Here is a 27,964-nt window from a genome sequence, read left to right on the forward strand (position 1 = left end):
TTGCTCTTTTTCAATAAACTTTTATGAACCATTTGAATTTATGTCCCTTCTGTAGTTGCAAAACTGTTTTTGCTCCAGGAATCTGGAAGAGTATGTTGGCTGCATGACATTTTCTCTCTGCGGTATTCAAGGCGTATAAGATAAAAAACTCATGGTGGAGCTCAGTGAGAGCATGTTAAAACATTTCCTGTTCTTGACCTTATGAGAATACACTGACATACGCTGGCTGTGGATACACAGAAATTAGAATACCCATTTTTGTGCTCTGCCTCTACAACTGGTAAAAGATTTACAAGCATTACTAGTCATTGGACCCTACATTAGACTAATGTGAATAAAAGTAGTTCATTGTAAGAGTTCGGGGACGATTTTAAGCAAGCTAAGGCATTCCTGCTGTTGAAAAAAAAAAACCCTAATGTGTAAAATCAATAAAATGATTTGAACTGTGATATTTGTAATGCAGTAAGGATGAGTAGGTCCCAAAATAATACAGAACATTTTAAATAAATCTATTAGAACTGCTTTTTATGAAATATTCTTTCCTCTAAGCCAGCAACCAGTAGGCTGTGATTCTGGTTAGCTCTTCCTCCTTTCAGTTCTACCTCTCTGTCTAGTCCAGATGTTTTCCATATTGTTCCTTTTTTCTAGCCATATCCAAGTGTAAGAAAACCTGCTTCTCTTCAAGAAACTGAGTGTGTTTAGACAAACACCTGAGAAAATACATTTCTTGGGATATTTATAAGGCCAGAGCTTGAAGGAAAAAATGATGGGCCTGTGCAAGATCCAGAAAGATCTGGACACCATTTAACAGTGTCAGCTTTAGGGAACAAGACATCTGTCTGTGGTATCACATCTGGGTGCCTTGTTCTGTTTGTGTGTCTCAGGTCCAAAGCCCTGCTCTTCGGTTTTGTGTGCGTAAAGCTCTACATCACAAATTGCTCTCCTTACACACAGTTTCTATCCAAGAGAGCCCTGGGTCTATTCCTCTGTGGTTAGTCCTGTTGTTGAAACAGCATTCCCAGGAGCTCTGGAAATCACTTCTATCCAATATCTGTCCTATTTTTAGTGCTTAAGTTGGCCTTAACAGAGCATAGGCCTCAAACAGATTCTCTTCCCTTCTAATAAACAGTAAAGCTAGTCATCATGGGCAATCCTGGATGCAGAGGTGACGGTGAAAGTAGTGGTGTGTGCTTTTACATTTCATTTATGCAAATTAAAATGCATCAGTAATATAATGTTTTCTCTAGTATATTTATTTTTATTGTGCTCCTCTCCTTGACTGTATTTTAACGGTAGTTTTAGTTTGTAATTCCCTATCTGAAGTATTTGAAATATATAAATTGTTCTTTATGTGAAAAAACAATGGCCCACATGTTGAGGTATTCAAAAAGCTGAGGAAAAGTGTTTTTCTAGCAAAATATCTGTTCAGCAAGTTATTTCCCATGTGGGTCATAACAAGGAATTAACATTGCTGTGTGTGAAGAAAGTTTGCAAGTCATCGCATTGTACATAACGTCATTAAACAACTCCGATGGGCACAGCCAACTAAATATTCAACCAGAGGGTGAGATGAAGGCCCACTCAGATGCCAGAAACCCTGTGGAAATGGCCACAGCATATGGGTGGATGAGGTCTTCTCCACATGCACACTGAGCCCAGCATGTTTCGGATGTGTTTTCTCCAAATCTTTACTAAATCTTATAATCAAATGGTTGTTTCCCTGCATCTTCACCCATTGATTGCAATAAGGCACAACATTTGCTCACTTTGTAGATTTTCTGTAGTTTAATGTAAAGCAATTTTGATATTTGGAGACATTTTCCTAATCCTTTAGTCATAACCAGAAATCATTAGTTGAGTTTCTGAAATAGTTTTGTCTTGCCCCATATTCTGGGTTAAGTTCTGTAATAAAAGGGCAAGGTTAAAGGCTTTCCTTGAATCCGTCAACATAAATTATTAGTGATGAGTTGTGACGTTTCTGCTGGGTGTAGAAACTTCCGTGAAGCTTATAAGAGGTGTTTTGGTTTAGGTTTGTACTTCAGGATTAATTGAACAACAAGGAATATACATAGCAGCTAATTCTCGAAGACAGGTAGTAAGTACTAGATCGTTCAGGGTTTATTTCATAAAGATGTCTTACTGTCCCATCAAAAACTTGGTGGCACAGGTAGCATCTGTAATGGCTTGACCGTGTTTATCTAATTTTATTTCCATGCCCATAGCCTAATTTTGTTCCAGTAGCTCTGGAAATTTTTTTAAATAGTACTAAGAAGAAGACAAAATGATATGCCTGAGGCAAAGTCATAATTGAAACATGGTGCAGTAGTATTTTGGGAAGCTCTTAATGGATCATCTGTGAAATGTTTTGGTTTGGATTATTATTGTTTTCTTTTTTTTTTCCCTCCCAGTACATGTTTGCCAGCTTTGAAATTCCCACTATATTTTCAATAGGACCTTAAGCCAAAAGGCAGTAAAAGGAATTCACATGCTAAATGTGAAAAACCTTTTTCGTCATGCTCATGAACAAATGGTCAGTGGCCTAGCTGAAGGGAAATACGAACCTTTGATAAGGTTATGATTATTTAATAAGGTCATTAGGCCATTCCACTTGGGTCCACGTGCTTGCCTTGAGTCAGCCTGGTCATTCTCGAGCATTTAAAGGATGCCATTTTCTTACATTTTCTTACATATGGTTTGCAACAGGGTTCTCTCTTTACGCGTACCAGCGTCCAGGCTAATGCACCGAGACAGCTCAGCACAAGTGATGAGATAGCCAGGATTGTCACCTTCCCACCAGCACGGTCGCTCACAGCCAAGGTACAGCCCGATGCGCTCCTGCCTGCCGTAGCCGTCTCCCTGGCGCAGATGGCACAGAAGCCCACCCGAGCAAACAGGAGGCACCTGCTCTTCTCCTTAAAAATCTGCCATATGAAAAAAGAAGTTATCAAGTTGAGAGCGACATCTAATTTTAAAAAGATGAAAAATGGAAGTAGAGGAGCACGTCTCTAGCTCATTGAGTGTAAGCGTTTTCTTGCGAGAGTGCAGAGAGGCCTTGGTTTGGTTCCCTTATATTATTTTAAGATGCCGCCTTCAGATCCTGACAATTTGATCTCGCGTGCATTTGATCCGAGCGAGCGCGGTGCTTTCAGCTCTGGGAGCGGCAGAGGGCACAGGAGCCTGCTGATGAATCTGCCGCTTGGGGGTTTTTTTGGAAAAAGTGCTGTTCACCCCCCCAGCCTGGGATTGCAGCACTGCAGAAAGCACTCCCTGTCTGAACAGCAGGTTGGTACCCAAAGAAACAAACCGCCTGGGAACAAAGTCTGATTTGTGGTTTCGAATGATACATTTTTCAAACAGACTGCCGACAACCTACCCAGTGGGTTTAAAATATAAGAAATAAAGCTAGGGTTTTCCATTTAGCATTCAGTGCCTGATTTGGATCTCCCTTACTTGGGGAAAAGGCAGATACTGAAATTGCTTCTTGTATCACAAGAGCAGGATCCAGGATCTCTTATCTGGGATCCCACGTGCGAGGGAATCACAAAGACACGGCCAGCAAAGCTGCTCCTTGAAACCATTTCTTCATCTTGTACAAATAAAGGTTATTAGGAGTTTTCTTTTTTTACTTGTTTTGCTTGTGGCTCAGCGTTGCATTGTGGCCTTGAAAGGAGCTTTGTCCCGACAAAGAGCTCCATTACAGGCACTGGATTTGTCCCAGCAGCCAGATCTGCCGAGGGGCCATCCTTTGCAGAATCAGGGACTTAGGCTGACGCCCAGGACTGGCTTTTCCTAAACGTTTGCACAGCACATGGTCCTGATGAGCATCTGCGAGTGCTGCTTTCATGCAAGCAAGTAATAATAGTGGTGGAAGAAATGGCATGTTTTAAGCCGTATTACAATTAAAAAAAAAAAAAGAGAGATCAAAACTGCCAAAGTTCATATCCCTGGGGCAGGGTATAAGACTTTCTGCATGTATAAATTTGCAGGAAGAGTCATCCAATCTGAATATGCTTTTCAAGTGACGTGTGGCTATTTTATCAGAGGATTACTTGACATTACTGCCTGCAGTAGTACAGGGCTGGAGTCTATGAATCGAGTTGTCCCTTTCAGTCTTACGGTTTTAAACTTGTCTGGGGAGGGGAAAGTTTCTATCTTCCAGTTTCCAGTGAGGCTGCCAAAGGTATATGTCAGGCCAGGATTTTAAGGTGATCTATTGTGTGACTTTGAATAAACTTTAATTTCTATAATTTTCTTTAGCTGTAAAACAGTGATAATATGCAAATACTGTCCTTTTGCAGTGCAGTGAGAAAAGTAGTTATCCTTAAATGTCAAGCAGATGTCAGTGGCACAACGTAAATTAACCATATTAGAGGTTATTTACCAGACCAACGCACTAGATAGATGGGGGGAAAGCACTTATATCCCAAAGTATTATTAAACCTTCTTGGCTTTGCTTCTGCTGGTATACGGGATTATTTTGAGAAAAAGAGGGATATTATGTTGTAGCCTGTGTTATCTTTTGGTGAGTCTTACTTTTTTGTCTTCTGTTAACTTTGAGATTTGAAATGCAACTTACTTGAGCAATTACATGGTGTCTCATGAAATACTGAGACCGTTGCAACCTTCTGCAAACCAGACTGTCTTGCCAAGGCAGAGCCTTTGTATGTAACATTTCCCTTCCTCCCTTTTCCAGATCAACACTTGATTGAAAATCAAAGTTGATTGTATGGCTAGTTTGAAAGTGGCCATGTTCATCTGCATTAATTCTCATGTGTTGTGGGGTTTCTTTAAATGTAGGTTATTTTTCTTAATGCATGTCAAAGATTTCCTAACTCTTGCTATGCAGTGGCTTTAAGAATTACATTTTAAAAGAGAATGTATGGAAGAGACTGTTTATATCCTAAAATATCCTATGTAGATTATAGCATGATATTTTTGAAAAGCATTTTGGTGGTATTTCAAAACAAAAACACCAGATAAGCCTGCTTTTGGCATGAAAATAAGTGATTTTTTTCCTTTGGCTTTGGTTTTTGCTTTGGTTTTGCTCTTCTAACCAGATAAGTACATCTGCTTTTATCTGGTTATACATGAACACATTTTTCCACTTTAATTCACTCAATAATGTCAAAAGTATTGTTGGAATGAGTCTTTGAAGTTGTGTCTGCGCATATTTTGTTATGCAGCCTTTCTCCTGGGAATGCCACCTCAGATATGGTCATCTCCAGTTCTAACCTTCACCCAGTGATCCGTTCTGCCAAGAAAACGGGCTACTCTTCTTACTTTCCTATTTTGTGTGTGTGTGTGTGTGTATGTTCTTCAGAAAGCCAAACTTGGGCCAGCTGGTAACAAAGTCATTACTCCAACAGAAGACAAGAACTCAAGTGTGCCGTCCAACAATCTGGACAGGGTGAAGCTGACAGACTTCAACTTTCTCATGGTTCTTGGAAAGGGGAGCTTTGGGAAGGTAGGAATTCTTGATAACTATTCCACTCGCATTTTTTTTTTCTTTTTGTTTTTTTCTTGGGGAAGAATGAATGAATAATTCTCTAAGAAGCAAAATCCAGAGTCAAAAGGATGTGCATTTTTGAGGGAGGATTTCTTAACATGGAGTAGGGTGATTCCCTAAGGACTAGCAGGCTTCAGTCATGATTGGCAGTTTTCTTGAAAAAATAAAAATTAAAAAAAAACTCAGACTGTTGGGCAGGATATAAGAAACAGTTGCTGACTTTTAGATCCTCATTTCTTGGCACTTTCAAGGAAACTAAGTCTGCTTTTCTGGCTTTACTACCTAGGTCACTCTGCCAGTTCTGGAAGTCACCAACATTAGTAAGGCTGAATATTGGGCAAAAAACAGGAATAGTATATGTATATTTGAAATCTGTTAGTCAAAAGAAAGGACTGCTATTTTTCTGTCTGTTTGAACAACCACTTATGTGATAAAGTGCCCTTTACTGAAGAAGTCCCCTGGGACTTAACATTTTATCAGCCCTTCGGCAATGTGCCTGCGATTAACCAGAGGGTTTTGGCACAGGCTTTGTCTGAAATGACTGGTACAGCTCATTGCAGTGGGTGAGTAATGATGATATTTTTGGAGTTTTGATCAAGTTAGTCTACACCAATAAAAGGAAAAGCTGGATCGCCATCTATACAAATCTTTGGGCCTATGAGTCACCTTCCCTCCTTGGCAGGTAGGAAGATTTTCACCCTGTTGTTTCTCTTTGTGCAGGTGATGCTGGCAGACAGGAAGGGGACAGAGGAGCTCTATGCAATCAAAATACTGAAAAAAGATGTGGTGATTCAGGATGATGATGTTGAATGTACAATGGTTGAAAAACGAGTCCTGGCATTGCAAGATAAACCACCGTTCCTGACACAGCTTCACTCTTGTTTCCAAACAGTTGTACGTGAGCTCTGTCTTTCTTGCCACCCTGATGTTTTCCATACTATATGATCGTGGATTTCATTGGTTCAATAACATTTATTATCTTCCAACCTATATATCATAGCTTCTGCGCAGAGAAAATGGTGACGTAAGAGATACCCGATGTAATTACCCCTTGTATTTTAAACATAAAAGCTAGGTTTAAAGATTTTTCTTCGTACAGTAATTCAAGCAGGCCAGTGTGACAATTCATAAATGTAATAATGTTTGCTTTGCTAAGTTAGAGCCTTAAGCCCAGATTCCCAAAGGTTCCTAAATACTTAAGAGGATCTGAGGATAGTACTTGAAAAGTCTTAATGGCTGTCGTTATATCGTGAGGTGATTAGTCATGAATCAATGGTGATGGATTTGATTTCGTTTTCTGGCCCTCCTGGCTCAGAGGAAAGCATTGGGGTTTTTCCTTCCTTCCCTATAAATACGTGAAGCGGACATTTCCCCATTACATTGCAAAACATCTCCCAGAGACAGGCCGCAGGATCTGACAACCCAGTGGCACCGTACCAGTCTGTTGAATGTCTGGAAAGCCGCTGGTAGACAGTCGGTGCTCAGTGTGCTTTGGTTTTTGGAGTGGGCATGGATACACTCTGACACCAGTGAACCGGCTCCAAATGTTCCCAGCTGGGTAGAGGTCTTTATTCACAAGAAATTAAGGCGGCTCTTGTCTCACCTTGTAGCCATCTTATGACAATGGCCTTGAACTAGTGCCCCAGGGGTGGGTTGTAGCTTAATGGGGTGATGAAGGACATACGTTGTCATTTTTCCACTTGACTATTCCATATATTTTACCTTTTACCTCTTACATTGCTGATGGATTTTAATCTAAAAACAAACAAACAAACAAACAACAGGCGCTTAGTTGGAAGTAATAACATTGTAATATTCCATAAACAAGCCACGTCATCCTGCCACCATTTCACAGCATAATTGTCTGTGTTGTTAGAGGCATTTTCAAACTCTGTTTAATGTCTACAAATCTCTGAGCAGAAAATGGCCTGAATGCAACAGATTTGCGGACGTAATTAATCACAATAAAACGTGAATCTGGAAACTATTGCACTTGGCAATTCTTGCTTTCTAAAATATTTTTTCTGCCTCTACTTATAATATGAAGATTATTGTAAAAAGATAAGAGAGGTACTAGTGAGAAATAGACTTCTATCTCCCTCTAATTCTTTATCTTTATATGACTTCGTTAGGAACCAAAAAGCTTAGTGTCATCAGTAAGTGAAAAACCACTTTGTTTAATCTTATCTTTCTTTTGGGCAACTACATTTTAAATGTAAAATCTTAAAAGTACAAATGTCTAGTGTTTTCTGGCTAAGGGGTATGGAGGAAAAACGTTGGAGTTTTTAGTATTTACAGTATAATTTTTTTGGTTTATCATGTACAAGAGTAATGGAGCTACATAAAGGCCTAGGAAAATCATTAATGCCTTTGCTTAATTTACTTAATGTTTTCCTAAGAGTTGAGTGGTTTGCACTTGGTGGTATGAAATATTCTAAAGGATTAATATTAGCTACAAAAATGAAAAATTGTATATGAAGGAGAAGAAAAGGCATAAACCGTGTGACTGTAGGAAAAAACTGATTTTTTTTTTTGTTAGTGCTTTTAGCTGCAGGCTTCTGTTGCCATGGATTTTACAATAAGAAAATTCATACAAAAATCTAAATTTTATAAATCCAATCTGGCCAGTTAAACATTTTGCCCATGGCTTGTCTGTTGGACCCAGCTTAGGAAATCACAGCTTTTAAATGTATGTTAAGGTTCTGAAATCTTAGTTACTGGACGATTAGAGACTTTCTTTTTCAGTCAGTGCTCCTGAAGGAAAGAGAGGAAGTAGAGATTGAAGCAGAGCATCTTAGTAATGAGTCTCTTCCCATCAGAATATTGGATCAGAACTTTTCTACAAATACTTCAGGATAATGATTCTGTCCAAAATAACTAAAGGAAAATTGGTCTTCCATAATTGGGAGGAAGACTATTGATGCATCTTACATGCTGTCTGGATCATGTTATAACTGCAGAAAGTAAGCTTGCCATAGTGTTGTCCACCAGAATTTTCAATGTGAGGTGGCCAAAATCATCCATCCTAAATCAAAGATCTTTGTAGAGTGTAAACAGTGTGTTCTTAGTGAAGTCACTTGGAAGAGCTCAGTTTTAGTCTCTGAAAACTGGGGGGCAGACCTACTGTTTTAAGTCTTAGTGTCTGAAGGTCACTAGGTGGGAAAATACTACTGAAGTGCACTCAGATATGTTATGGTCATGTTTGATTTGAGATACCTGGATATGGTCTTTAAAAGTCCTCACTGTGCAAGAAAAGTCTCCCTCCAAAATACCTTATTGCCATCTTCCTCTAGCTGAAATATGTGTCTGTGAGAAAGTAATTTAGTGCCAGTTGTAAAGGTTCCAGATACTTTTGTAAACCCTTCTTGCCTCTTTTTAATAATTAAGATTATATATTTTTAATACCTCCCATCTTCCAAAGGAAAACTTATTAGGAAGGATTAGAAATGGCCTCAAAGCAAGAATTTTCAACCATCTTTAATTTTTTTTTTTTTACATTTATTTTTAGAGAGACAGATTTTTTTAGACAGAACTGTATGTGAATAATTATGGGAACCATTGTAGACAAATAATATATAAAAATGCGTCACTAAAATTGGCAAATCTAGACAGATCTCATCAGTCATTTACTCTTGCAGGTTTTATGAAACATTCCACTTCCATTTCCTGATCTGTCAATTTTGCCAGAGTGTGCAACCAGTCCCAATAATCTTAAAAACTTTATAATAACGTATTAGTGACTTTTTTGCTGATCAATGCATATCTAATATTTTCTCTGATCTATTTATGTGCGTCTTTAATACTTTCTCCTAGGACCGTCTGTATTTTGTTATGGAGTACGTGAATGGTGGTGATCTCATGTACCACATTCAGCAAGTAGGAAAATTTAAGGAGCCACAAGCAGTGTGAGTGTTCATGTTTATACACTTAAATCATGTCATCACCTTAATTTTATAGTGTAAGAGGATTAGGTTTTTTTCTCGCACTATCTGGTAGCATCTTCCCAGGTTCAGTACAAAGTCTAGGCTGGCCCCTTTTGATTGTGTTTTTTAAGGCCCAAAAGCTGAAGTTTATTTTTAAAATGTTGTTTGCACACATAGACCAAAGGTAGCTGTGCCTTTTTGTTCAAAAATACAGCACGAACAAAGGCATGCAATGCCTGCTTTAAAAGTGACAAGAATTTAAACACGGCAAAGGAAATTAAAAATGTTACTTGGTATTCTGGTGTTGTATTTAAAAGCGAATTAAAAAAACAAGTGAGTAGAACGTTTCAGTCTGAATGCTATAGGGAACAGCAGTACAAATAGCCTCAGGATTACAATATAAATAATAGTTTATAAAAAATAAATTCAATGTATAGCTTATAAGAAGTTCTGTGATCCTACTTTTTTATAGAAGTTTTACTTGTGAGGAGTTAATAAATGATTAGAAGTTGTTTATATACATGAGCCCTTTTAGGTAGTTGTACATCTGGCATATCAGTGAGCAACTGATAATGATCTGTAGCATATTCAAATGTGACTAGATCCATCAGTACCATTTTAGTCATGCTTCTATAACATCTCATCATCATTTATTAGTGTCTCATAAATCATTTACCAATGAAACTTAAAAAACAAGTGTGACCAACTGTTTTAAGAATTCAGCTAAAATAATTTCTCTTTTTGATTTAAATAATAAGGGCTTGTTTAAATGAACGGCCTTCTTAACATAAGTATTTGAGATATAAAACAAAATTTCAGCAACTTGCTGAATAAAAGCTAGATGGTGTCAGCTCATCCTTGACTCCCAGCTAATGGAACTTGCCAACACCCGTTGAAAACTGTGGTGCTTTATGACAGCTTACGCCTGGGGAGCATCTTCCAGCACAGGCGTTCGCAAACACCTCTGATCAAGTGTTTCAGAGCTAAGCTTTCCTTTCCCTTACACTAGCCTAAAAATTAATCTCATCTTTAAATAATCCTCTTGCATATAATTTGCACAGTTCCACAGCAACTGGCTTCAAACATCCATCAATATTGTATATCCTTTAAGTACATTCAGCAATTGTATTTTATATGGTAATAATTTTAATTAGCTTTATGTAATTAATCCATTAACAGCCTGTATAGAGGAATGCTATTTCTGCAAATTATTTCATGCCATATGAATTGCAATGTAAATTGAGCTGCATCCTGAATTCAGCATTCATATGTGATTAGAGAGAATGACCTTTGCAGGCAGAGTCAGATCGGTGCAGTAAAATGCTCAGCTCCAGCTGTACCATTTTTTTGTGGTCTAGGGAGATATTTTCAAATTTTTTTAAAATTCTGCATTATTTTATCATCAAATACTCAAAATGTATCTGTTAAAGTCAAATTGAAGTGAGGTGTCTTATGTCATCTGCCTGTAATGTATATTTTTATACTTTAGTATATATATGTACACACTATATATATTATATACTTTATATAATGTTATACTATCATTCTTTACCATGATGCATTTCCCAAATATGTTGTCAGAAAGAAATCATGAGGCAATAAGAAATCTGTTGGGTTTTTTTTTCATACAGGTTCTATGCAGCAGAGATCTCAGTTGGGTTATTTTTTCTCCATAACAGAGGGATTATTTATAGGTAAGTATAATCTGATGTAATTCCTGAACTGTTTTTAAAATCCTGAAAGGATCAATTTCTTTAACTTTTCAGTGCATTTTTAAAACAATTTATAAAAAGCAATCACTGTAGTATTCTTTTTTTGTTGTGTTGCTGTGCTGTAAACCACAGCCACTGCTTTACCCGAGCTTTTCTGATGTCTGTGCTCTGCCTAACTCAACTGAAAACTCTTGGAAACATAAAACATGATCTTCTGCATTCCTGTGTGGTGTTTAATAGTTTTACACGTTCAGAAGCCCCAGAGTGAGTGTGCTCATGGCCATATACATCTGTCTCTTCATTAACTGCCCAGTTGCAGGGCTTATGGTCATTCTTATGTGTCCGCAGCGAGGTGCCCGGCTCCGTCCGGACTGTCGACTGCCATCCACGTGCAGCCCTGCCCCCTCCGCCCCCCAGATAGCTACACATAGTCCTCACCTAGACTCAGAAGTAGATAAGTTGGCCCCAGTTGATCCTAAACATTAACATTTAATTACTGTGATTCTTCACAGAGATCTGAAATTAGATAATGTGATGTTGGATTCAGAAGGACACATTAAAATTGCTGATTTTGGAATGTGCAAAGAGCATATGTTGGATGGAGTAACAACCAGGACCTTCTGTGGCACTCCAGACTACATTGCACCAGAGGTAAGTATTTACCATTTCAAGCACCTTTTAGTCTCTGAAATGAAAACTGTTACTGCACACGTCTCACACCACCAAGTTTTGATAGCTGTAACTCTGGGTACTCTGCGGATGGGACCATTTATACTTCTGCAGGTATATTGAATAACTTTGTGAATTAGTACGATATTATCAATAAGACTTCGCTATTTAAAAAAAATATCTAGTTGATTGAAAACCTAACTTTTTATGAGATCAGTGCATCAGGTTTTGTTCGTACTAGCAAAAGGCTAAAAAAGCTGGATCACCACCTTGTGATTTCAAATTTGTAGCCTGGAAATGTTATTATACTAAACTTTGTGCTGCAATTTGTGAAGTCATAGAGAGTTCATGGGCATTGTTCAGGTTGTTGATGAGGTCAGCAAACATTTTATTGGCAGCAAACATAGCTTCTTTAATGTATTTCTCCGTAAGTTCACACAGCTGACAAAATACATATATTTAAAGGCTTGTTTGGCGTTTTCAGGAAATCACAAACCGCTCACTGATTTTTGGGGAGGGACTCATGAGGTCTTGAAGCCTTTTGCTGACCTCCTTGCAAAACTACGGTGGTCTTTTCCAGGCCATGTCTTACAAATGGTACAGGTGTCATGAGTTGCTGCTCTTGATCTCAGGAAAGCACCAGTCAGTGCAAGCCTCAACAAAGCTGTAAGATCAGGGCTTGAATGGAGCTGACATAATAAAGCCATAATTTGCCTTGAGTTTTCTGTGACTTGGCGTTACCTGAGCGGCATTCAAGCCACTGAAAATCACATTCAAACATGAACCTAACTGCAGTGTGTCTAAAACGAAAACTTGATCATGAGAAACACAGTTCTACTTTAAAGCACTGTGAGAAATACAAGCTTAGAGTTAAGATTTTTAGTCTGGATATGATTTGTATTCAATAGTTTAGGTATGAAACATTAAAAACAAGCACATGTAGTGATTTGGAAATGATTCCAATATATGAATATTAAAATCTGGTATTTGTGCATACTGAGCTTTCAAGAGTCTTGATTTGTTTGGCTGCAAATTGAATGCAAGGGGCTGTATCCTGATCCAAGATACTCAGTGTTTCGCCCAGCGCTGGGCAAGAGGCAGCTCTGGCTGGAACATTTCTGGCTGTAATTGAATGTTTGTTGGAATATGGGAGATTTATACATGGACAAGTAAATTAGTGTCTAAGGTGAATGTTGTCATCTCTGTGAAATTGGAATGAAAAATAGTTTGTTTTTTTTTTCCAGTTGCTAATTCATGCTTCTCAGAGTGAAATATTGTGTATTATAAAACCTTGTTTTTTCACAAATTGCTGTTGCTTGCAGCAGGATATCAGAACAACCAGAGCAGTATTTCATTTGCTCCTGTCAAAACATAAATGAAGCCAATATTACAAATTAAAAAGTGTCCTTTCTGTGGCAATAGTCTTGTGCCAGTTAATACCAAAGAATGTGTTGTCAGTGCCAAAATGCTCAATATGGGTCAGTGTTGGAATGATTTATTTTACTTTATTTTGAAATTTCATATAAAGAAATAAACCTTTTACCAAAACATTCAGTAACTTGGAGGAAATTAGTCTTTCCATTATCTTACAAACAGGTTTGGTTTTTTTTTAGTTGGCTGATTTTCTTTCATTTCTGAAGACATTATTGTGACTGACAAATTTCTAACTAGGTCTGTGGTAAACTTCAAAGTAAGGTTCATCTTTTGCTTGCAGGAGCATTTCAGCATGTTTCCATGGGCTAAAATTTATAAATGTCTAATAGATTATAATGAGGATGCATTTGCATGGTACCATTCCCTGCTGGGTGGAGATAAATGAGCTAAATCTAGATAAACTGTTGAAGGCATCTAGAGCAGAGTAGTCCTGTGAGTGCGTTGCACTCAAACATGGAGAATTAGCTCTTTTCATCGGTATTTGGGAAATAATGTTGTGACTGTAGTGGGGTCTGAAGGAGCCCACGCTGCCTCTACATCATCTACCCACATTCTACATGAACGTACCCACTACCCAGTTCAGAGATGGCACATCTGGAAGGACCAGGCAGGGACATCTCAGCTGGCTTCACACGTATGATCTCCGGACAGAAAAGCGGGAGAATATGGTGCTGCATTCAGCAAAGTGGACTTGCACACTTTGGTGTACTGTAAAATAATGCTTTCCTTCTTTAATGATTGGGAAAGTTAGCATTTGTTATTCCTGAGGTGTATAACGCATTGGAATTAATATTCATTTTCTTATCATATGCAATTTGAGAAATGTGCAGAGGTTAAACTGGTAGAATCCCAGGTTTGGCCACTTCTGTCAGGCAGAAAGAGGTTATCTAGCAAAGAATATTTATTGATGTGCTGAACTTACATATTTATGGTCAGAGTGGTAAACTAGCTGTGAAATCAATTAATATTTTGTATTTCCTTGACCAGTCAAGAGAGACAGAAGGAGATGGATGTTCAGAGGATTAGCGGGAAGGGATTCTGCCAGCACAGCCCGCTGCCTGTGGTGCAGTACTGAACCCCACCATCAGCATCCCTGCAGCAGCTAGAGCACTGATTTTGAATTTCAGAAGAATTTAAGTTAGAAACGCCGTTTCCCTTCTCCTCCATCAATAGCCTCAAAACCTTAAGTTCTAACCTTGCATTTGCCAGGGTTATGGGAGGCTAATAGGTATTGCAAAGGTTTGGAAAGTATACATTTGACCGTTTCATGTGCTAGTAATATTTATTTCTTTTAATAACTGAGTTTTGACTTTTCCAGTAGGCATAAGATACACAAAATACTTTCTCTCTTGCCTCTGGGATATAATCTTTTCATCCCAACTGGCTACCAGCTGCAAGCTGCAATGTTCTAAACATTCTACAAATTGCTGGTATTAATCTGTGTCCTGCTCTTAACTGTGCCTTCCTTGGAGGCAAAAAGGAAAAAAAAAAAGAAAAAAAGCAATCAACATTCCTCTGCCAGTTTGGCTTGATGAGAGAAATTCCTCCTGAGCTTTTCGTGAGCTCTCAAATCCACAGCACCTGAAAAGGCAGAGCTCTTAAAATACAGTAATAGGTAAGGAAAATGGGACATTTGAAATGCAAAAGGAGATGAAAAAGGCAATCATTTAAATTAATGATGAGAAGGAGGGGAAGGGAAGGGTCCTATCAACTTTCCACTCCTCCCTGGCCAGTAGAAAGCAGAGGTCATAGCTGGAGGAGGGTACAGGTCTTCATTTCTGGACACATGAAGTCCCTCCCTGCTCTGTGGGTCTGCTCCGCACACTGCGGTGAGACAGGAGGTCATGTTAACATACCCCTGCTTATTCTAAAAGATACCAAAATTTGTACATGCAGATGGGATTATTTTGGCAGCTGCTGCAAGGCAGCCGGTGATGGCTTTGAGTGCAGCAGCTGGTGGGCAATACATGATGATTTCTGGATGAGGAGGAGGGAACTACTGAAAATACGACATTTAGAACTTGCTGACTTTGTCCCAATGCATGTTTGACTGTATATTGAAAACTCATCCGCTTCCTCCCGTATGTAATTCCTTCCCTGAAGTGAGCGTTCTTTCCTCTCGTTTACATTGTCCAATTAATGCTTTGAATAGCTCCCAACATTATGAGTGTAACCGCCGGTTTCCATGCGTGACACGCAGATTGGTGAATTAACATGGCAGATGATTGCTTTTCTGTGTTTCACTTGTATCATATCCTTACCAGGATTAAGCTGGTGATTCAAATTGGTTGTATTTAATTAGGATTAAAGGAAAAAAACTTCCGTGTCCAGCAGCAGACATCAGCAGTACCACCTTTTCCTACACTGGGATAGGTTCAACAAAAAAAGTGTTTTCATTGCATTTGCAGCCTTTATAAATTAATGACCACCTTATTTATTATTTTTAATAAAATACTCTTTTCCATAAGGCAAGGAGAGATTGTCGGAGAAGGGTTGAGGATGAAATGTTTTATCATTTTCTGTGTGTAAAGGCCATTTTTGTTTTTTCCGGATAAAATTTTGAAAGTGTTTGGTCTTTCAAGAAGCAACATTGATTCCAGCGGACCTCTGGGAACTCACTGGTGATAGAAATTAAAGGGAGAGTAATCAAGTAGGTCAACCACTATAATATGAAATGAATGTCCCAAATATATATTTTAAAGCCCATATTACTGCTAAAAGACAACTACTAAAGATTGCCTTTATATAGGACCTTCCAGCTGAGAACCTTGTTATTACCTCTGGTTGTGCAATATATTTCAAAGTACGATTGATTTTGAAATCCTTTGCTTAGAAACATTACAGTAATTTTTAATTCATCTGCTGCTGTTATCCCAGTGAAAAACATATATTCACACAGAGACTATAATTTTATTTAGTCGCCAGGCAGTCCTGCTTTATTGAACTGGTGACTCACTCTTTTCCTGAGAAAGTACAAAACTTGCTGGTTCAAACTTCTCTTTCAGACAACTAAAAAAATCTAGGATATGTGATGTGTACTTGCCTTAGCAACTTGTTTCACAAAGAATAAAAACACGTGCAAACAGGAAAATAAATGCAAGCCCATCTGGAGTAATGACTGCGTCAGTCCTCTGCTTATTCTAGTGGAGCGGTGGCACTGGGGCTGGAGGCTCTGGTACTGCCTTCCCCGGTGCGGATGGACGGTGGCTGGGACATCCTGCGTCCCTTCACAATATCCCTTCACAGTTATTTCGAAGGAGATCTGAGAGAACGTCTGCACCTCAGAACTCCTCTATAGCATACCCAAATGCATCTCTTAAATAAATTAACACTGATCTCTGAAGAGGCCTCGATTAAAGAAAATGACGCACGAGGGGACCTGCCTGCTGTTGGCACTTGCAGCCTGTCGTCGTGTCAGAACTCAATTTGTGCTTCTGCGTGAGTCAGATGTGAACCCAGAGGATGCAAAATACTTGACATTTCCATTAGGCTGAACAGCAGAAACCCCTTTCTTTTGGGTGTAGCTGGTATCTAGCTTCATGCTAAGAGTATCTTAATCATGCAGCTGGGGAAAATGTAACTGAGCTTTTCAGGGTTTTGCTCTTTTCTTAAATTTTGATTCCTTTTACAGCAGAACAAAAATATAAATATTGAAAAGAAAAGAAAGGCTTAATTATTGATAATCTGTAAGTTAAGTGAGTCTCATGATTTCAAGCTTTGACAAAAATGGATGGATAACATTTTTGCCTTGTATCCTTTGCCTTTGCGTTGTGCTGCTGTACTTCCTTCTTTGCCTTCAAATGCACATCCCAAGGTCTCCTAAGAGCCACATTTCTCAAGACATCAGAATACCAAAAAGGTGCAGGCGGGTTTAGACTAACATTTGCAAAACAGTCCAACTCCCACTGAAACCAATGGTTAGCTGGAGTGAGGATTACAGGATTGGCTTTCTGAGCTTTTTCAAGGAAATATGTTCATCTCTCTATGTCACTATTTATCTAATGTGTCACGAGACTGGGTGTTAGTTAACACAGGGGTTTTTTCTTTGGTTTTTTTTGCGATTATACAGATTATTGCTTACCAGCCCTATGGGAAGTCTGTGGATTGGTGGGCGTACGGAGTGCTGCTCTATGAGATGTTAGCTGGCCAGGTAAGAGTTACCCTCCTGTGCTGGCTGTGACCTCCTCCTGCCTCTCCAACGCTGCTCTGTTTCAAGGCTCCCTAAAGAGTTAGACCCTTAGGGGGCAAGGCTGGAGCCTTTCATATTGATATTATCTCGTTGTACTCTTGACTGACTCCACTGAGAATGTATTTAGGCTTTAAGCTCTTTATATTGCACCCACATAATCAAGCGCTGCCTTTGAATACGGCTTCTTTGTACTGTAATAATGTTATAAATGGCCGTCTTCAAAATTGAATGGGAGACACTTGAGCAGGAAAATGCATGTCAAATGGAAGAAATATCATTTCATAGTTTGAAACCACAGGGAAACATAATAAGAGCGTGTATATGCTCTGCATTGTAGTTAAGTCACAAGAACACAGTTTTTGTATTGCATGTCCTAGGGGTAAAGTATGGGTCTCGCCACTTGAAATATGCTCAATTACAGACCCCTTATTCCGCACAGTTAATGAGATGCTGCTCTCTGAGTCACTGAAGTAGAAAAGCAACACTGTACTGCAGTAAATGGCAGATAACTACCAACTTTAAGGAATTCTGTTAGTCTTGAGTTGGGAAAGATTTCTGCAATTGGCTTTCAATGAGCGTTAGCTAAAGGTATGCATTTCCTAAGCTTAAAACATACATTTTTAACAAATGCCTTTAATAGTTTCCCTACTAAATTCCAGTCGACGTTTTAAAAGTTTTTAAAGTGTAGCAATTGCAGTTGGTAGCATTTACAGTCTGCACTGCAAATACTAGGCATCTGAATGCTTTGGAGAAAGTGAGATTTTCCATTAGCTGAGCCTTCCACAGTGCCCGTATCCTGGGGACTCACCCGCGGGCACTTTCCTCATCACCCATATTTAAAAATAAAATGCAGCCCTTTCTTATGGTATAGCCTCCCCTTCACAGAAGCAGAATCTACAGCTATGTCTTATAAAACAAAGTGGAGTTTAAGTGGAATTAAGTGAGGAATAGATATACCTTAACACAAGGTAATTGAAAGTTACAGTCTCCAAACTTCACCCTTTAAAGTATTTTGGCTGTCTGGTGCACAGTAGCTTTAAAAGCTGATTAAAGATGATCACGAAGGTAATCCTGCACACATTTCATTAACCTGGCTGCCATGCTGGGGGCAGAAATGAACTTTTCTCCTCGATTTCTACCTAAGACTGATGAACACGAAACTTCTGGGTCGGAAGATCCCAAGCTGCACTTGGCTGGAAGTTTGGTTCATACTCCTGGGCAACGACCACTGCTGCATCCTGATCTCTTTGGGCATCTATGGTTGACTGGAGGCAGGTTGCTGGGCTGGGTGCACCTTTGACCTGACCCAATGTGGCCATAGTATTGTCATGCCGTTTCATAAAAAGTAAAGAATTAAAAAAAAAAAAACAAAACAAAACCAATAAGTAACCTACCTGTGACTTATTTTCAACAGCCTCCATTTGATGGAGAAGATGAAGATGAACTTTTCCAGTCCATAATGGAGCATAATGTTTCCTATCCAAAATCACTGTCCAAAGAAGCTGTCTCCATCTGCAAGGGGGTGAGATAGATGCTTCTATATCATTAAGTTCCTTTTTGGCAGTCCTTGTGAATAACTAAATTTGTCTGGCTTTGATATGGCACTGTAGTATTTTTAAGTGCAACTTCTGTCAGGCTGTGCTAAGCTATATTGTCATAAAGTGCTCATCGCTTGGTGTCACTGATAAGTATTCAGCTCTTCCCGCTGTGCCTGCTTGTTTTATGGTAAGAACAAATGTCAGAATCAGTAGCTGCCAAATCCAAAGCAGAATTTATAAACAGGACGATGGTGTGAAACATCTCCACCCACCTTGCCTCTCCACCCTTGGCAGCGCAACCCCAGTTTTGCAGGGTGGGGAGATCTCTCAGCTTGGATGGATACCAGATACCCCAGCGAGTCCTCAGCCCAGTGTGCCTAATGACAGCAGCAGCGCAAAAGAGTTAATAAGAATCATTTTGGAATGTAGGTAAAGATGAGCTTATGTGAAAATCTTTAGTGTAAATGCAAGGAAACTGTGGGGAAATCCTGACCCAGTTGTAACCTGTGTGGCCTCAAATTTGTCTTAGATTCTAAGTTAATTTAATTTTTTTTTTTGAGGAAAAGAAATGATTTGACTTCAGGGGATTAGCTCAGGAAAAAAGAATTCATTTGACTTTCCCTTGACTCCATGTGATTCCCTAGACTACTGTCAACCTGCGGCTTTTCCAAGCCGTCTATAAAGCGTTACTTTGATGTCTTTCTTACACCGATAAAATATCACTGCACTTAGTGTCAGTTAATTTGGTATTTACTTTCTTCCTTTCCTTTGCAACCATTTATGAAGTATTGTATGAGCTGGATATTAATCCCTCAAGGAAAAATCATCAAGAAAAAGAAAAGCTGTTTAGAACAAGGTAAAAGGAAAGACCACTCTAATTTTGGAGTCTATCCTGGTGTAGACATGCAGGCCAATAAAACCAAAACATGATATATTTTTGTAAAGTACATGCAGATTGATGCCTTATCATGAAAATCATATATTCAGGCCACACAGTTTGAACTTGATCTAATTACCGTGTTTTCAGCTCTCCTGCTTGCTGCTGTTCTGCTAGGTGCTCATGCAAAGGAAGGTCAGAAAGCTAAAATTGCATTGCACCACTAGGTTTAAGGTCAAGTCTCTGTGATAATAACACGTTCATCGTCTGTATTAAACGAGCAAATTAATGCCAGATTTCAGTGAGCATTATACCTGAGCTAAGAAGTCAATATGAGAAGGCTTCTGAACCTTGTAGTCAGCAGCAGCTCAGCAATCCTGGGACTGTGCACCGCTGGGCAAGGTGAAGGTGCCCGCTGTGCTCTTGAAATTGAATTGTCCGCTTGACATCTGTTCCACTGATTCAGAGTTTGCTGGGTTTGGTAAATGCAGTAACTTTGGAACAGAATTAAAACTGCTAGAATCATTATCCACATTTTCTTATATCACCTACTGTTAAAGCAAGGGGTTTAGAAAAGGTAACAAAAATGGGAAAGTTGCTGTTAAGCTTGAAGAAGGATGTGATTCCTGGCCCAGTGCGCAGCCGACTTCCCAAAGTCTGCTTAGAGTCGCTTTTATTTTAGGTTCAAAATTGGAATCTGATCAACTCAACATTTGGAGGGAGACTAAAGCGGTACAGCTGAGGTTTTGAAAAGATGTATTGGGGTATCACTCCCAGCAGTATATTAATCATATATAATTTGTAAAAGAGCTTTAAAAAGTCCCCACAATACTGGAACTGAGAGTTGAAGGCTACGTTACTCAATTCCTAATGTACATATCAATTGAAAAGATTTTGAGGAGCGTGTTAATTAGGGAGCGTATTACTGTTTCCAAGCATGCAATGCTGGTGGGTTTGGCTTTTTTTTTTTTTCCCCAAGTCTGCTTAATCTATGCAGCTGGGTATAGTATTGACCAAGATGTCATTAAGAATGCAAGGGAGGAAACGCAGATTAGACATTGTCAGCTGGGTGCCAAGAAATTGTGGGCTCTGTAATGAGATGTCTTGAACAAGCCCAGAAAAATGAAGGGGGGGGGGGGGGGTCTACTTCATACAGATTTAGTATATTGGAATTTATTAAGTTTAATTGATTGTTGAGGTAGGGCAGAAGCTGTTCTGGAGATTTATAAGACTGAACTGAAAGACCAAAGGCGAAATTCCGGAGTGAGTTGTGAATGAACAGGACGGCAGCGTGCCCCGGGCTCTGCCTGCCCACCCACACCTCCAGCAGCAACCTCTGCCGAATGCGAAGAAGTTCTCAAGTGTAACCCTTGATTTTGCTGCTGACGTGCTGCCTCCAGTGATCGAACAAGAAAAAGCTAATCCTCAAAAAAATGAATTTTAGCTTTTCAAAACAATTTTATTAGCAACTTGGTTGGCAACAGGAGAGGCAAGAGGCTCCTGGCAACAGGAGAGGAGCAAGAGCATCACAATCTGGGGAAAGTCTGTCTCGCTTTCATTCCAGCGTTAAATTTAATCACTTGTTCTCCTCTTCCTAATAGCTAATGACTAAACATCCCGCAAAACGCCTTGGCTGTGGCCTTGAAGGTGAAAGAGACATCAGGGAACATGCTTTCTTCAGGAGAATTGACTGGGAAAAACTGGAAAACAGAGAGATTCAGCCACCTTTCAAACCCAAAGTGGTGAGTGAGATGCCGAGTACTTCCCTCGCTAAATGCGTCTGCAGTCGTGCTTCCCTGTGGGGTGAGATTAATGCTAGCTTGATGGTGCTGCACATCTGGGGCACTTCTAAAAGAAGGCAATTTGATTATGGCAGACCAGTCTGTGAATCTGCTAATGTTTTGGCACCCTGTAGCATAACCCAGTGTACTTTGTTCCTTGCGAAAAAGTCTCTCAGCGGTTTGAGTCCTGACTGGACTGTCACGCACCGCGTGAGAAGTTGAAAATAAGGAAAATTGGCATATTCACATCAGCCACTTGGGACGTGTAATAAATGTGGTTCCCGACTGTCTCCTCTGAACAACGTCTAAAGTCAGTGATGAAAGGTATCCGAATTACCGGGGTGAATTTCCTCCAGGGTGGGCTACACAGCACGGGGGGGTGTATTCCCCATCCTGGAGTGACAGAACCCACATCTGCTGCGTTTGCAAGAAAAATCCCTGATTTATTTTTCATGTTTATTACTGGTTTACACACACGTACCTGTAGGAATGTTTTGGAAATCCAAACAGGTGAAAGATGTCCTTACTGGGAGTACTGTTTGCATAACATGATTTGAAGAGCTGTATTTGTTGATACAGAATTTCCTTCAACGCCTACAGTGCTTTATTGACAGACAAAGAAAAGTATTTGCACACAAGAATACAAGCTTTCAGGAACAGCTGCAAATTGTTATGGCTTAACATCGAATCTTTCTTCTCTAACACTTTTTTCGTTTCAACTGAGATGCGTAACTGGCTGTAGCACTGCAGGTATAGGATCATGGGTCTGCGCACTGCTTTATGTACCCATACAGACACGCTAGCGTGGTTTCACAAGTTAATGAACAGAGGGAGGCCACTACCCAGTGGCAGAATATATTCCTCTCTTTTTGGGTACAGATGACGTTTTCACATCACCAGGAGGAGAGTTGCGTGCTGAGAAGAGTGTTTTGTGTTAGGGGAAATACCCTTTTCATAAGGTGTGGATTTTGCATGCAGGGAAGGGTGTAAGTAAGTAAAGAACACGGTGGTGCTGCCAACCCGGCCCGGCCCAGCCCCAGAGCTGTCTGCCCGAAGGGGAGCTGCACCTCTTTAAAGCATATTTTATGGAAGATTTTCATGGCATGCTGCTTGAGTCAAATTTAAAGCTGATCGTAAAGCAAATCTACTTCGCATCTGTAAGTTTTATTAGCTCAGGAACTGAGTGCTTAGACTCTCCTTGAAGTTAAAAGTAACACCAGCATGAAGGTCCTAAAAGCTTGAGGTATGGTCTGGTTCCATCACAGCACGTTTCATGGCAGATCCTGGCTCCTGTTTAGAGGAGCTGTGCTCTCCCTCCGTGGTTATCATGACGTGTTTTGTTTATACAGGCTGCTATTAAAATACACCAAGGCATATTCACATGGACACTAACTTTCCCAGGCAAAAATAATTTAAAATCCAAGTCTGATATTTACATACCCTATGTATAACTCATTTATTGTGACTGCTGATTCTATTTATATTGATTCTAGAAAGCAAAAAACGTACGACCCTTAATCTGTTTGAAGATATGGATGTATTTATAGGCTTGCTTTGGGGTGGGTTTTTTCCAGAAAAATTTTGGAATTTTGAAAAAACCTACTTTGTAGGTACATCTTCTCGAGGAAGCGCGTTGCTGCAGGAATAATCCTGCTGCTTTTGCACGCAGGCACGCTTCTCACTCCAACACGGAGCTGCAGATTTTGGGTCAGCAGTTGGTCGGTTTAAATAATGTGTTCCCTTCCAGATTGACATTTCACAGGCTATAGGCATAGACTGATTATTTGGCAAGAAGGACATTTTACTCGTATTTGTAAGTTTAGGAGTTCTAGGAGTCCTGTATTTTCAGTTCCACTTTAATACTGCGTTATCGCTCACAATAGCAATGCCACTCTTTAATGTGAAGACAAATATGTAATTGAAGATTTATCTATTATTATTATTATCTATTATTATTATAATTTCTCAATTATAATTATAATCAAATTATTGAATAATTTATCTATTGAAACATTATTATATTTGCACCCAAAAAATACCTTCCACTTGCTGAAAAAAGAGGAAGAAAAAAAGAAAAATAAAAGAAAAAAGAGCATAATTTTCTGGAATGCTGATGCATATCTGTAGCACATCTTTTTAGCATAAAGTCTTCCCTGTATAAATAGCCTTTTGTTGCTGCTCTGAGTTGACTGGACTGCCTCTAAATAAATCTGACTGTTAATTTGGGGATACATCAACTTTCATTCCAATGATGCAGAGTTTTCCCCTCGTCAAAGTTCAGCTCTGTCCGTTCTTGTTCTCCAGAGATTCTGTACCAAAATGCATTGGCTTCAGTGGGCACCAGGGTATTCGGTGAGTGCAGAACCCCGGGTGAAAAAAGCAGACTACCGATAGCCTTTAACCCGTTGAAGTGTTCCTTTGCTTGTGTTCTTCCAAGGCTGAACAAGTGTCCGTCTGTGAGCACCGCGGTTCAGTACCTGAGCATGCGTTTTTCATCTGAAATATAAACCAACTTGTGCCCGAGGCAGCAAAAGTTCTTTGCAGCTCTGATCAGATGGCGTGTCCCAGTCCAGGACGCGCCAGGTGCTTTGCCAGAAGATTGGAAACTGTGACTGAGCTGGTTTCAAGATAGCCAGACACCTCACCCTCGCATTCCCTTAACGGCCCCCTCTTCAGCTGGTTTCTCCTACAAATGCGCAGCTTTATTCATGTTGCATTAGTTCAGAAAAATCAATGTTTAATATTGGTCTATTGTGTGAGCCATATTCTACCCTTTCCAAGTTATCCTCTAAGTCTGAAGATAATAGGGTAATGTTATCCTCTAAATCCCCATGTAGATATATTGTAGGGATGGATAGAGAGGAGAGGGTCGGGGACAACGGGAAGAAGCGTTCAGTGCCTTTATCGTACAACCACGCTTTGTTCGGAGATCTAGTACAGTAGATAGTTTTGAGATAAGCAGATTTACCAGGTTCCTTTAGATCTCTCCGCAATATTCAATGCCTAGTTTTGCTCAAATATGCATTTTTTCTTGCACCCAAGCTAATTTTGTTCTGGTCCCACCTTCATCCTTTTTAACTTGCCTCTAATCACACTTCCCTGCCTTTCAAGTGTTTTGTGCATTCCTCAAAACTATCCCTTTCGCAGACCTGGTTTTGTTTGTTTTCTGTTCTGAATGAGTTGTGTTCAGCGTGTAGCTATATATAACCCCCCTTCTCGGCTGGGCTTCGCGAGACAACGTGTTCTCTTAGACAGAAAAAGGAGGAAACCTGTGACAGCATGTTTTGTAATGGGGACCTGTTCCCAGGATGCGCTCCCTGCCCCAGCTCCCTCCTGCAGGCCCCAGGACTGAAGCTCTGCTGTCGTTTATGAATTTACAAGAGTTTATAGGCTGTACAATGAAGAATCACAGCATATAAATGAATTACGCTAAGCTTTCTGCAGATCATGAAGGAAACAGAGACTAACACAAAAATTTAATTTTGCATCATAAAAGTTTTAAGAAGAATGAAATTACTTGACAGATAAAGTTTCTCTTGCCAATACATGTCCATAGGAATATTTTCTTTTTCCTTTTTTATCCCAGTAATTCTGAATATTTAAGCCTCTCTACCTTGTCACCTCATACTGATGAATGGGAACTTTTCTGACTCTGTTTTTCATTAGAATTCATCTGTTAAAACTTCTCTGTTTGCCTGGGATTTTTTGTTAAAATATCTGAAAAGAAAATTTTCTCTTAACTTCTCATAAGAAATGAGGGAAAGTCTTGCATGTACCCTGAAAAATCTGCAAAAAGCTGGAACTGCCAATGTATTGCTGATTTTTTCAGCCTTTTTTCTGTTTGTTTTTTTCTTGCAGTGTGGCAAAGGTGCTGAAAACTTCGATAAATTCTTTACACGAGGACAGCCGGTGTTAACACCCCCGGATCAGCTGGTCATTGCTAACATAGACCAAACAGATTTTGAAGGGTTCTCTTATGTCAACCCCCAGTTCGTACACCCCCTTTTACAAAATGTAGCGTGAAACGGCAGAACAGGAACAAATCCCACAGTGGGGAACGGTCCTTAACCCTACAATTTTTAGGCTTTTGCCTTGTCGATTCCATTTGGGCCTGGAAATTGTAGGGTTAGAAAGTGTAAGACGGAGGAAAGGCCACTTATTCAGGATTTTGGCTTTGCAACAGCAATGTTGTCTTAATGGGAGATAAATTAGTATATGGTGCCCACTTACTCTTCTAGAAGTCACCACTGACTCGTCTCAACTTACCCATTTTTTGGTACGTTATATATTTTTGTAACTTCTCACTGTCCTTTTGCCCCCTTTTCCACTCTGATGTGTTAGAAATAATCTAACACATGGTCTGAAAAAAAACAACCTCCAATATTTAGTCCTTCGGTGCGGATGCTGGGAGATAGGAGCGCTCGGCCCCGAGGGACCGCTCTTCCGGTGACTTCGGGGAGATCAGCAGCACAAGAGACTGAAACGGCAGCGGCACCGGGGAGGAGAGGCATTGCAAAAGAAATGTTGGAAGTAGTTGTTTTGAAAATACAACAGAAACAAGTTGGGAGTGGGTGGGAGGGGGGATAAAATCAAATTAGACCCTGAGGCTTCGTGAACCGATCCCGTAAGCAACACCAAGTTTAAACACACTTCAGCGGTGGCCGGATCTCTAAGATCTTTGCTGAGTAGCATGTGATAAACTCAAGGGTGAAATTTTGTCTTTAATAATAATAATAATAATAATAGTAATAATTTTAATAATATTTTTGTGAATTTTAATCTCCATGAGATTATTCTGTGATCCAGGGTGCCATTGTTTGTTCAGTTAATTTAATTTACACCACTCCTCAAGTTTACTGTTAACCGGTTCTAATACCAATATTTTACTATGAAATTTGTTAACCTGGAATGTAAAACAAAACTGTAATCCCTTAAATCTTATTTACATGTGTCTATTTATAGTCTGCGGTATAGGGTAGTAAATCAAAGAAAGCATTATGTATACTAAATTAACAAAAAATGCAGCCCCAAGTGACTTGTGATTTCTCCAGAATAGGTCATGAAAATCAAGTGAGATTTAGTCTTAAAATAATCAGTTTTAATTCAGAAAACTTGGGGCTGCAGAATAATCAAGCCTGGAAGAAGAAGCACCTAAAACTTGTTTTATTGATAGAATGGAATTTAATACATTTTACATATGCTTCATGCAATGAATTTTGCATGTTTAGTAATAACTCTTATTAATAAGGGTTAATAATAAGCAGATCTATGTTATTGACATAATCGTATCAAGCATAAAGAGTATTATAAAAATTTTATAAAACAAATTGTGCTTTATTGTGAAAGTTCTTGTTCTGAATGACATCATTTAGATTTAGCTAAATGTTTTACTGCTATTGTTTTGGTTTTTACTTTAGGTTTTGGATATTGTCAATAGCTTAGGGTATAATCTCTTTTTTTAAAAGTAGATCTACTTTTAAACAATAATTGCTACCTGCAGGTTTTATACGAGGTTCAATTAGGCTTTCATTTCATGTCTGCTTATTACTTACAGAGAAGGAAATAGACTTATTTGCAATGATGAACACTGTAATTAACGCAATCTTCTCCTCTCCTATCACTTAGATAAAAAATTTTGATATTTCCTCTTACGACTTACCAGAAGATATTAATTCAAATATCAGTAAATATTTTAGTGCATTTTTTGGTTCTGTTACAGCATGTAAAATAGTAGTCAGTGCATTTTCCTTTCTTTTTTTCCCTTCTGCCTTGTTAACGTTAGCAGCCATAGGCACTTTTTGTCTGTCAGATGTGCATGACGATGCCAGAAGCATGATGTCTCTGTTGCTGCATGCAGACTGATTACAATTTTTCCAGCATGTAAACATATTCAAAAAGTAAGATATTTGCCATAAAAGACTTAAATTTATACTAGAATATGTAACTGGGGGGGGTGGGAGGGGAATCGACTTTCTAATCATCTTTTATGACAATAAAACATGGAACCTGTGCCAAAGATTCTGTTAGAAAGATCCAGTCCTGCAAACTGGTAGCCAGGCGGATGGGTTTGACTTGCGGGGGTGACCCGTGGCGGAGCGGGACAGGTTTTGAGAGAGACACGGTTGGATCCGGACGGCAACTGTGTCGTGCTTCTGCACCGGCGGTGCCCTCAGAAGCCATACTTTTGGTGCCTAGGACGCGCGATTTGCAGCCCTGCAGGGGTTTGACTTCTGCCCCGTCGAAGCCCTTTTGCAGCCCCAGCTCTGAGCGAGGAGCTTCTCCCCGGGTAAGAGCGAGCAGGCTTAATGAGCGAACCGAAGCGATCTGAGGCACGG

At 39.5% G+C, this 27,964-nt stretch overlaps 1 protein-coding gene across 3 annotated transcripts in view; it reads left to right on the top strand.

Moving 5' to 3' along the window:
* PRKCA (protein kinase C alpha) overlaps positions 1-27,558 on the top strand; it is a 157,827-nt gene extending 130,269 nt beyond the window's left edge. The window contains exons 9-18 of one of the 3 annotated variants that reach the window (XR_012045382.1): positions 5,321-5,464; positions 6,227-6,400; positions 9,320-9,411; positions 11,061-11,123; positions 11,654-11,792; positions 17,314-17,394; positions 18,848-18,955; positions 21,450-21,590; positions 25,488-25,905; positions 26,018-27,558. Coding sequence is in view for 2 of the 3 variants with exons in the window: in XM_072881120.1 (XP_072737221.1) it covers positions 5,321-5,464; positions 6,227-6,400; positions 9,320-9,411; positions 11,061-11,123; positions 11,654-11,792; positions 17,314-17,394; positions 18,848-18,955; positions 21,450-21,590; positions 25,488-25,652 (1,107 nt within the window). In the remaining variant the exon portion in view is untranslated. Of the gene's footprint in view, positions 1-5,320; positions 5,465-6,226; positions 6,401-9,319; positions 9,412-11,060; positions 11,124-11,653; positions 11,793-17,313; positions 17,395-18,847; positions 18,956-21,449; positions 21,591-25,487 lie in introns of all 3 variants that reach the window. The other 2 variants (XM_072881120.1, XM_072881121.1) reach the window with 2 other exon arrangements.
* The last annotated feature ends 406 nt before the right edge of the window (positions 27,559-27,964 follow it).

Source organism: Ciconia boyciana, chromosome 16 (genome assembly GCF_034638445.1).
Source record: "Ciconia boyciana chromosome 16, ASM3463844v1, whole genome shotgun sequence".
NCBI lineage: Eukaryota > Metazoa > Chordata > Aves > Ciconiiformes > Ciconiidae > Ciconia > Ciconia boyciana.